Raw genomic sequence first — 11626 nt, 5'->3', positions numbered from 1 at the left:
CTGCTGTCTTCCCACATGGGCTCAATGCCATCCTGGGAGGCAGGCTGGCAGATCAACTACCTCCCTTTGTTCAGAGGAAAGTGAGGGCCTGGCCACCTCCCCAAGTCCTGCTCTAGCCCCTCAGTAGGCATCCACAGGCCAGGACCTTTCTGCCTTCATCCCTCCTGTACAAGCAGGTTCTACCAGCCATTCAGCCCCCCAGACCCTCCTGTGAGTTCCCATGGGCCCCTAAGCCTCAACATCTGTCACCTCACATAGGCTTGTGTGGGTGTAGTGTTTATCTCCTTTACTGAGCCAAGTTCCTTGATGAGAGTTCAAATGGAGGTGATTAAGAAAGCATCTGGGGAGGGGCTTCCCTGGTGGCGCAGTGGTTGAGAGTCCATCTGCCGATGCTAGGGGACAAGTGTTCGTGCCCCGGTCCGGGAAGATCCCACATGCCGCAGAGCGGCTAGGCCCGTGAGCCATGGCTGCTGAGCCTGCGCGTCCGGAGCCTGTGCTCCGCAACAGGAGAGGCCCGCGGACCGCAAAAAAAAAAAAAAAAAAAAAAAAAGAAAGAAAGCATCTGGGGCAACCCCAGTGTGGCCAAAGGCAGACATCCCAGACTCAGCTGCTGGAAACAAGTCACCTACGGAAAATCTTTAAATGCTGATGTCAGGGCCCCACTGCACAGCACCTCCAGGGACAGGCTGGATATTGATGAGTGTCCTGGGGCAATTCTGATGCACGTCCCCAGTTAAGGAGCCAGGCCAGAAACTTAGACTCCTTCCTAGTTCCCCCTTCTTCCCCCTCCCCTGTCCTTCAAGGTACAGCTCAGGTCTGACACTCTGTCCATGCTTCTGCAGAGCGGTCCTCCGTTCTGAAATTATACTTGACTCTGAGGGAGGCTGTCCTTGGCACCCCACCCCCAAACCCCCTGTGAGGGAGGAAGCTGGGAAGAATCAGCCCCCCTGTGCCCTGGGGATGGGGTGGGGGTGGGGCAGGGAAGCAGGCTTACCTTGAACAGGGCGTAGTCACAGCCGGAAGAGAGCTTACTGGCCAGCTGGATGTTATTGTACATCCTGGAGAGAGGCCCCCACCCCAGGCTGAAAGTCCAGGCTTTTTAGAGCCTGGTTCCAACTGGCCTCAGACCCCCTCAATCTCTTACCAGACCCCACTGCTTTCCACCCAGCTTCCAGCCTCCAAGCCTTTGCTCATACTGGTGCCCCCTGCCAGGAATTCCATCCCCACTTGCCCAGACCTTCAAATCCCACCTTCTCACCCACCTCTAGGGTTTGTGAAGCACCTTTCAGATCTCCTCACTGAATCACCACAGACACTGAGACAGCCTTAAAACTCACTTTGTGGCTGAGACAAGCTCAGAGAGGGGCAGGAACTTGCCCAGGGTCACAAAGCATGGAGCAGCAGAGTCAGGGTCAACTCCTTGTTTCTCCCACTTCCCAGGCTCTCTCCTTGGGTCCCAAGGAGGCTTCAGGGGGGGATGTGCCCCAGCCCAATCCCCCCACCACCTCCTTGCAGAACCCACCAAGCCCCAGTCCTCAGCAGATGCTGCAAGGCCCCAGGGAACACTGGGAAAGCTGTGTAGAAAGCAGCTCCCTGGAGGGGTGGGGTCTGCGAAGGATCCCCAGCCCGGAACCCCGTGGCCCCAGCCTCCTCCATGAGGGACAGACACTCACGCCCAGAAGTCCTCCACGGTGTCAAACTTGATGACCAGATGCAGGTTGTCCTGCCAGGCCCTGCTGCGGTCATTCTTGAAGAACCACAGAGCCCACCTGGAGGAGGGCAGGCCAGGAGGAAGCAGAGTGCACCCACCTGCCCGCCCCCCAGCAGCAGCTAGGTTGGCAGGGAAGCCCTGTTCCTCCAAGGGCAAACAGGGAGATAGGATTTGGGGCACAGGCCGCCCAAGGTGGCTGGAGCCAGTTATCCTGAAGGGCCAGGGCATAAGTGAGGGCCTTTAACCCAGAATCTCAGCTGGGTTAAGGCTGGAAGGGCCACCAGAGCCCAAGCCTTAGGCCAGCTCTGGCCGTTCCCAGATGAGGAAGTGATTCCAAGGCCAAGAGTAGGGCCTACCTGTTCAGCAGCGGGTGCAACTCCAACTTGCTCTCCACGGGGCCCTCGGCCCGGGCCTCCCTCAGAGCCTCCTCACCCACCCACATCCCCGCTGCTGCCTCCTCTTCCTCTTCCTCCTCCTTCTCTTTCTTCCACTTTTGGATTCCACCCTTAGCCTCTTTGGCCTGACCAAAGAAAGAAGTCAAGGTGGGCGGTGAGCCCCAGCCTTCGCTGCCCAAGGAGGCGGGCGGGTGGACTTACAAAGCGCTCAGTAGCCATGCTACAGCCTGGACTCCACGGGCACCCCCAGCTGCCAGCCTTTAACCCACCATCGTCCCGCCCCGCTCACCCAGGACAGGGGACTGGGAGGAGCCAGCATAGGGGTGGGGGAGTTGGGTGTTCAGAGGGGGAAGGGCTTACACTATTACTTCCATCAGCAAATATTTAGTGAGCACCTGCATGCAGCCCGGGGGGCTGGGAACACAGCTGTGACCAGGCAGACCTAGCCTCCGCCCACATGGTGCTGGCCATCTGGGGGCTGAGACACGATGGTAAGGGTCAGTATTAGGGGTCTGCCCTTAGTGAAACCGCATCCCGCCAAGGGTGGACGCTGAATTTAAAGCGGACCGTCCCAGACATGGCAGAAGCTGCGACTCTGACATGGGGGAGGGGGGCAGGGCGGGGCCTGGTCAGAGACCTTATACACACATTGTGGTGTCTCTTTTTTGGCTCTGCTGTCGTTCACCCCCTCGATTTCACCATCAATGTCATCTGACACAGGCATTTATCTGGTCTCTGGAAGCACCTAAGGGTTTTCTTTCTAATGTGATTATTTAGAAACAAGGGGGATATAAAAAACCCACATTTTTGGTTGCTCTTGAAATTTTAGAGAGGTCTGGCAACACCGGGGCCTCCTTCTCCCAGTCTGCTACAGCTGACGCTGCCTTAGGGAAGAGCAAATGAGGTTCCACACAGGCCCGCCGACCCACTGCACTCCTACCTCCTGGGCCATCTGAGTGTTCTCCACGTGGGCATGGATGGCGAGGGCCAGTGCACTTATCATACAGCCTGGGTTCAAGTCCTCCCTGCCCTGACCTCAGCCAAGTACCTGAACCTCACTGAGTCTCAGTTTCCCTGTCTATAAAATGGGAATGTTAATGATACGCAACGCAGAAGCTTAGGTATTAAATGATATAAAACACGTAAAGCCCACAAAACAAGGCCTGGCTCAGTGGTCAATAGCAATCAGCTGAGGGCTACCCCAGGGTGGAGGAGGGACTGGGGAGGTGAGGGAGGGAGGGAAAGCTCTGGCTGGGGAGATCCTTTCCCTGCCTTCTGAACAGCAGCCTTTTCTGCAGGGGCTGAACGCTCCCCAAACTTCTTAAGGTTTCTCACCCCTTGTCCACTTTGAGGGTCCCAGCTCTGTAAGGGACCAGTCCCTTCCCCTCCCCCACAGCCAGAGAAGCCCATGACCACCTGGAGGCCGACAGTTAATATCTGTTCAACCCACATCCCTAAGCTTCAGGGTGTGCCAGGCCTAGGCCTGGGAGGCAGTGAGGAGCAGAAGATGAGTGTCCCCTGTGCTCTGGTCTATCAGGGGAGCCAGGCATCAGGTAATCTCACAAAGACCTGTGTCATCGTCAATGCAGACCTCTGAAGGAGAGGAATTCACAGATGGGAGAAGACAAAATCCATGACCTGCAATGAGGGCTTTAGAGCAGCACTTCTCAAGAGCATGAATCAGAATCACCTGCAGGGCTTGTTAAACACGGACCACTGGGCTCTGCCTCCCAATTTCTGATGCCTTAGCACAGGGCTTGGGCCTGAGAATTGGCATTTCTAACAAGTTCCCTGATGATGCTGGTCAGAGACCCCATTTCAAGAACCACCGACTCAGAGGCAGTTCACAGAAGAGGTGACATTTGAGCAAGCATTAACTAGGTAAGTGGAGGAGGGCATCTCGGGGAGTGGAAGCAGCACGTGCAGAGGCTCTGGGGCAAAGGGCCTGTGAGGCACTGGAGGAAGAGAAGAAAGACCACCACTGTCGCTGATGCCTAAAGGGGGCAAGGATGGTGAGTCTTGATCTTAGGAGAGTGGAGAGCCATTGGGTGCTTCAAGTGGGTACAGAGGGGCTGGGGAGGTAATTGGATGGGCTTTCTAGCAAGTTCTCTGGCTGCTGTGTAGGAAACAGACCCTGTGCAATTAAGAGCGAGTGGGAGATCTACTTGGATGCTGATGTAGCTGTCCAGGTCACAAACGGGGTGGCAGGGAAGATGAAGAGAACATGTATTTAGAAGGAAGACTCAGTAGTGCTTGGTGGTGGATAGGCTCTGGAGAGGTGGGCATGGAGTCCCAGCTACCTGTTGCTGCATAACGAACCACCCCAAACAGAGCGGCCTAAAACTATAATAATCATTTATTTTGCTCACAGATTTGCCATTTGGGTGGCACTCGATAGGGATGGCCTATCTCTACTCCAAAGCCCTATCGGTTGGAGTGGCTTATAGGCTGGGGCTGGGGCTATCTGCTCACTCACAGTGGGGTGGTCTTTGCTGGCTGACAGATGGAACCGCAACTGGGGTGTCAGCTGGGACAGTTCTATGTAGCCTTTCCATGTGACCACTTGGCTTCCTCAGAGCATTGTGGCTGGGTTCTCATAACCAATGTCCCAAGAGATGAGAGGCAGAAGCTGCCAGTTTCTTAAGGCCTCAGCCTGAAACCTGGCACAGCTTTATGTCCAGTGTACTCTTTTTGAGTCCCAGGGCCCACATTCAACAACAGGGACATAATCCCACCTCTCAATGGGAGGAATGTTGAAGAATTTTGGGCAGGAGAAGCATTGGAGGAGGGCCAGGCTTGGGGAGAGATCATGAATCCAGATCTGATGGAGAAAAAGGGGGAAAGGACCCTCTCCAAGTGCCGGACATGGTTTTAGCTGCCTTAGAGTCCTGGCCCAGAGCCTGGCATAGGATGATCCTAGCAGCCACAGCAGCCCTTCCCACCATCTTCCACGTCTTCCAGCGTGGGGCAGCCCCTGGAGTCTGGGGTTGGGTGACTATGAAGAGACCCCAGGAGGAAACCCCCCCGGCCCTATGGGGTTCTGGTCCCTACCCCAGGCCCTCCCAAGTCTGTCTGTGGAGGGCATTTTCACAGCGGGGTTGAACAAGCAGGGGCTCTTGAATCCCAATCCTGCCATTCTGTTCCTAAAATATCTCGAATCTGCCCATTACTCTCCCTCCCTCACCTCAGCAAACATGGCCATCTCTGGCCTGGGCCACTGCCTTTTCTCTCCTAACACTCTCCTTGCTTCCACTCCTGCCTCCCTACAAAACATCCTCCACGTGGCTCAGAGGGATTATTTAAACAATCAGTCTGATCACTTAACTCCTCTCTTTAAACCTCTCCAGGATACCCAGGATGTGATCCTAAGTCTAGGTTCTGGGACTGCAAGTTCCTGCACAATCGGGCTTACAGGGCTGATCCTTCAAGAGGCCAGTCTCGTTCCTGCCTCAGGGACTTTGCACTTGACATTTCTCCCCAACTCTTTGTATGACTGACTTCTCCCTGTCCTTCAGGGCTTGACTCATTCCACCTACTCAAAGAGATCTTCCCTGACCACTCTATCTAAAGTAGACCACTCTCCCCCATGTACTTTTTTTTTTTTTTGTCTGCATTGAGTCCTCATTGCTGCGTGCAGGCTTTCTCTGGTTGTGGCGAGCGGGGGCTACTCTTTGTTGTGGCTCACAGGCTTCTCATTGTGGTGGCTTCTCTTGTTGTGGAGCATGGGTTCTAGGCACGTGAGCTTCAGTAGTTGCGGCACATGGGCTCAGTAGTTGCACACGGGCTTTAGGGCACGCGGGCTTCAGTAGTTGTGACTGGCGGGCTGTAGAGCGCAGGCTTAGTAGTTGTGGTGCATGAGCTTTGTTGCTCCATGGCATGTGAGATCTTCTGGACCAGGGATCGAACCCATGTCCACTGCATCAGCAGGTGGATTCTTAACCACTGTGCCATCAGGGAAGTCCCCCATATACTCTTTAAGTCGGCATCCATTTTATTTCCTTCTTAGCACTTAGCACCACTCATTCATTCATTCATTCATTCAAAAAATACTGACCTAGCAGATACTTTGTGCCAGGCACTGTTTTAGGCAGTGGGGGGTAAAGATGTGAACAAAGTTGATGGTTCCTCCTCTTTGCTTTGGAAGGCCCCAGGACTAAGTGTTGACAGAGTGTTGATCTGTCAACACTTGCTGTTTCACGGTCTCACCCAGTCTCGGGCATTAAATGTCACAAATATGGTACACCTGTGGCCCCAATCCGAAATCCCAAAGAGCACATCCAGCTGCCTGCTCACAGCTCCACCTGGGTATCTAATGTGCATCTGGCTCAGGCTTATTGCGTCCAAAGCTGAATTCCTGACTTTCCCCTGTCCCCAGACCTGCTCCTCCCACAATCTTCTCCATCCTTCCACCTGCCAAAAATTCTGGACTGGTCCTGACTCCTCTCTTGTAACCCATCTTCAGCTTTACCTTCAAAATATCCAGGATCCAGCCGCTTCTCTCCATCTCCATTGCCACCACCCTAGCCCAAGCGGACTGTCATCTTCCCTGTACTATGGTAATGGCATCCAAACTGGTCCCAGCTTCCACCCTGGCCCAAGAACAATCTACTCCCTACACAGCAATCTTTAAAAAGGAAAGTTAGGTCACATCACTCCTGAGCTCACACTACAAGGGTCTGTAAGGTCCCACCAGCTCTCAGCCTTCCCTCCCCACTACTCTCCACCCCTCACTCACTCCACCACACTGGCCACCTTGCAGGTCTTCAAACATGCCAGGCCCACGCCGGCCTTAGGACTTCACACTGGCCGCTCCCTCAATTCCTACCTCAAGCCAGGCCTTCCCTGCCCACTGCATTTAACTGGTCAAACCCTCAGCCTCACCCCAGCACCCCCATGCTCTTTCTCTTCTTTTCTTTCCCTCCAAGCACTTATCACCTCCTGACGCACCCTATATTTTACTTATTTATTTTAGTCATCATCTGCTTTCTGGTACTAGAATATAAGGTCCCCAGGGCCTCTTTTACTCACAGCTCTGTTCTCCAGCTCCTGGAGCAGGGCCTGGCTCAGAGCAAGTACCCAGAAGTCAGAGTCACGTGGGAGAATTTTGACCATTAGGTTTAGCGAGGTGAATGTCACTGATTTTGACAAAAGGGACACAGTCTAAGGCATTTTATTTGGTCACTAGTTCATTTGTTAATTGTCTGCTGTCTCCTTCTAGAATAGTAAGTTCTAAAAGAGCAAGGACTTCATGCATCTTGTTTTCTGCTGAATCTCCAGTACCTAGAACAGTACCTGGAACACAGTAGGCACTCAGGAAAAACCGACTGAAAAGAATAGAGGCCAATGACCAGTTACATGACTTTCCCTCTCTGGGTGTCAGTTCTTTCATCAGTAAAGTGGGAATGAAAGTGCCTGCTTTAAGGGATTGATTTTAGGGCTTAATGATGTAGTGTCTGGCACACAGGTGTTCACTCAATATCACCCACCCACCCCCGCTCTGTTCTTAGCACCCCAATCCCACCTGCCTGTCTTCCTCCCCATCCTGAGGCCCGGACAGCAATAATGTTGGTAAATGTTCAATCACACTGTCAGGCACCACACTCAGAGTTATAAAGACACTTCTGGATTTTTTGCAGAACCCAGGCAAAGCTAGGATCCCTGGGATTCTCTTAAGAGAGCACCTGCTGCTCCAGCTGGGATTTTCTCCCAACCCCTTCTCCACACTCTCCCAGCCTTTCCTCTCCAGAAGCTTCAATAGCTGTGCTCCTTGGTACACTCTTAAGAAGGGGAGAGAAAGGAGAGGAGTGGAGCGGCCCATTTTCCTGTGGGGAGAGAGAACAGAAACAAAGAGAGGGCCCCGAGAACTCACAGGTTTAGGGCCTGGGCAGAAAGAGACCCAGGGGCCTGTGCTCTGCCATCCTATGCCCTAAAGGGGGGCTGGCCATGTGACATGGGGTAAAGAATCCATTGTGCTAGAAAGTAGTGGCCCAGTAACCATGCCACCTTCTTCTGGAGACAACACATATGCAGAGAGAGAAACAAAGATGTAGCAAATGTAGGTGAGGATATTTGGGTATTCATTGTGCTAATGTTGCAACTTTTCTGAAGGTTTTGTTCATTGTATTATGTTTGCAACTTTTCTCTATGTTTGAAGTTTTTAAAAATAGTAAGTTGGGGGCAAAATTTTGGGAGGGGGGACAGAGCTGCTAGTGGCTCACCAGTAACCATTCTCCCCTTCTCATACTTTGATTCTAGGAAGTCATAAGCCCAGCAAGATGACCAGAGTTTTCCAGCCTCCCTGCAGCTAGGTGTAGCCAATGAGAAGTAGGCAGAAATTGTTGGCTTCTGGGAAAACTCCATAAGAAAGAGACAGAAAACTGGCAGGTACTCTTTTTACCCTACTTCCCTTCCTCCTGCTTTCTACATAGACATGATGGCTGGAACTGCAGCAGCCACCTTGGGCGTTGAAGGGGCCTTGAAGGTGGAATCCAGGTACTAAGAGTGGTAGAACAGGAAGGTAGGATTCTGGGTCCCTGAGGACTGTGAAGTCATCACACCAACTATGGACTGCCTACTGCAGTAGCACGACTTCTTTAAGTGAAAGAATAAACACCTGCTTTGCCTAAACTTCTGATTAGCAGCCAAATGAACTTCCCACCTGATTCAGATTTCAACCTGTTTTCTGTTCCCTCTACACTCTGGACTTTTCCACCTGCTGGATCATCTGCTGGGAAAGCTCACCAGCACTTGTAAGGTCTTTCTCATCTTTCAAAACCCAGCTTGAATGTCACTTTCTCCTGGAGGCTTTCCCTAGGTACCTCTTCCCTCGTGGACTCCCAGCACCTCCTACGGCTGCTGTTAAAACTCCCCCACAGCCTGCTTGCTGACCATCCGAGGATTTTTTACTACTCATTGCTTTGGCTTCCCTGTAACGTTTTGTCCTCTCATCCCTTGGTTTCCCTGTCACCGCTCTCTCCAGTTTCTCCTCCTCTCTGTGCTGCTCCTTCTCAGCCTTTCCCTGGGCTCTTCTGCCCCTGGCAACTCAGGAAGTTTGCAGTAAGTCAGGATTCTGTTCCAGCCCCTCCATTCTTTTCACTCTACCTGTTCCCCTGGGCAACTGCATCCTCCAGCCACCACCTCTATGCAAATGACTACAAATCCAATGGTGTACTGGGCTGGCTTGGACCAGCTCCTGAGAACAAAGTTTCAGGAATTTTGTGAGCCAGGTGTTAAGGCCATTATTAAAAATTAAGTTATATAAATTTATGATTATATAAATATGTTCAAAACAAAGATAATAAACACTCAGAACATAACTTCCTCGTTATTTTACTATTATCTATGCTTTTAAGATTATTTTTTATCTATTTTATCTGAATGGTGGAAATGCTCAGAGACATCACAGTGACAGCTTGAAATCAACCACAGCAGGAGAATTTACACTACGGGTATGGGCAAACTCTACAAATCAAGGTGCTTCCCTGCCTGGAAAGCCATGTATTAAAGATTTCCCACTATACCATGGCCCAAATCGATACCTGAAGCCAGCCTGGAGTGACTTCCTGAGCTCCAGGCTCAGATATCCAACTCTCAGCTGGACGCCTCGTCCAGCTAGTCTATCAGGCACTGCATATTCAGTGTGCCCCAGACAAACTCACCATCACCCCCCAAAGCTGCCCCATCCCCTCAATGCCTATTTCATTTTGCAACAGCATCACTCACCCCATTGTCCAAGCCAGAAACCTGGCAATCTTCCTGGACTTGTCTCACTCCCTCCTCCCCAACATCTAATAAGTTATGTGCTCAGTGATGCTCATGTCTCCCCTCCAGTCCTGTTCCAGCCTCACCGAGGCTTCCCTGGTTCAGGCTTCATCATTCCTCCAGTGGATTCTGCCCCAGCCTCCTCACTGCTCTTGCTGATTCTAGCAGTGTCCCCCTCCAACCCACCTCCATTTGGGCCCCATAAAATGCAAGTCTCATTTCGTTCTCTTTCGTACTTAAAATCCTTCAGTGACTTCCCAATTCCTAAAATAGGGAGTACAGACACCCTTCGTATGGTCTCCTTTCTCTCTTCCTCCTCTCTCCTCCCTACTGCTTGGTCCTTCCTCATCTGACATTCAGGGGATCTTAGTCAAGAGTCACGAACATCACTTCTGGCTTATTTAAACAGATAAGGAGTTTATTATCCAACAGTGGGCAGCTCAGAAACTCTCCTGGAAAGCCAGAGTCGCCTTGGAGACCATGCAGCCTGGAATGATGGCCAGATCACATTGTCAAGCAGCCCCAGGAAGACTCCCCAGATGCTACAGCTGAGTACAGACAGTACAGCTTGCCCTATTGGTGATTGATGCTTCCAAAAGCAGTGCTGCCCCTGGTCCCTGGCAGGAACTGCCACCACCATCACCACCACCTGTCTTCACCAGAGCAAACTCTCCTCCTTCCCTGCTTCTTCCTGGCACTAGGTTCAGGTTCCAAGTCTGGGGCTGAGGTCACATGTCCTGGCAGCAAGCAAAGCTGGGAAAGCATCGTCAGCTCCTGGAGTGGGGAGATGGGCTCTGCCTCATAAGGTGCGGGATCCCCCAGACATAGGAAGGAGACAGTTTCAATGATGAGAGGCCATGCTCTTCCCCATGCCAGCTTTTAAAATTACACAAGTAAAATACTATTCAAGGTAAAGTAATCAAACAGCACAAGAAGGAAGGTAATGAAACGTACAAGCTTCTCTCCCTGAGTTCTCTCAATCCCATTTGCCAGGGGCAACTACTGTTAACAGTGTTTTGGGAGTCCTTGCAGGTGTGTTCTTTGTATATCCAGATGTCTATATTTATATATAAGGTGTCTATATATAACTGTGTGAGTGTATGTATTTTGCTTGTATCAAAATTGACTAGCTCCACAAGAAAAGGGAACCCTCCTACACTGTCAGTGAGAATGTAAACTGGTGCAGCCACTATGGAAAACAGTATGGATCTTCCTCAAAAAACTAAAAATAGAGTCGCCATATGATCCAGCAATTCCATTCCTAGGCATATAGTGGGAGAAAACTATAATTCGAAAAGATACATGCACCCCAATGTTCATAGCAGCACTATTTACATTATCCAAGACATGGAAACAACCTAAATGTCCACTGACAGATGAATGGACAAAGAAGATGTAGTACATGTATACAGTGGAATATTACTCAGCCATAAAAAAGAATGAAATAGTGCTGTTTGCAGCAACACGGATGGACCAGGAGATTATCATACGAAGTAAAGTCAGAAAGAGAAAGACAACTACCATATGATATCACTCACGTGTGGAATCTAAAATATAACACAAATGAACTTATCTATGAAAAAGAAACAGACTCACAGACATAGAGAACAGACTTGTGGTTGCCAAGGGGGCAGGGGGTGAGGGAGGGATGGATTGGGAGTTTGGGGTTAGCAGATACAAACTATTATATATAGAATGGATAAACCACAAGGTCCTACTGTATAGCACAGGGAACTATATTCAGTATCCTGTGATAAAC

The 11626-nt window shown here is 51.2% G+C and overlaps 1 protein-coding gene across 1 annotated transcript in view; it reads right to left on the bottom strand.

Moving 5' to 3' along the window:
• EIF4E1B (eukaryotic translation initiation factor 4E family member 1B) overlaps positions 1 to 5308 on the bottom strand; it is a 6164-nt gene extending 856 nt beyond the window's left edge. Inside the window, exons 1-5 of the mRNA XM_007463128.1 lie at positions 5291 to 5308; positions 2068 to 2231; positions 1674 to 1769; positions 995 to 1058; positions 16 to 32 (exon numbers count right to left, since the gene is read on the bottom strand). Of these exons, the coding sequence (XP_007463190.1) occupies positions 16 to 32; positions 995 to 1058; positions 1674 to 1769; positions 2068 to 2231; positions 5291 to 5308 (359 nt within the window). The remainder of the gene's footprint in view (positions 1 to 15; positions 33 to 994; positions 1059 to 1673; positions 1770 to 2067; positions 2232 to 5290) is intronic.
• Positions 5309 to 11626: the final 6318 nt, after the last annotated feature.

Source organism: Lipotes vexillifer, unplaced genomic scaffold, assembly GCF_000442215.2.
Source record: "Lipotes vexillifer unplaced genomic scaffold, Lipotes_vexillifer_v1.1 scaffold514, whole genome shotgun sequence".
NCBI lineage: Eukaryota > Metazoa > Chordata > Mammalia > Artiodactyla > Lipotidae > Lipotes > Lipotes vexillifer.
This window is presented reverse-complemented; position numbering and strand designations above follow the sequence as displayed.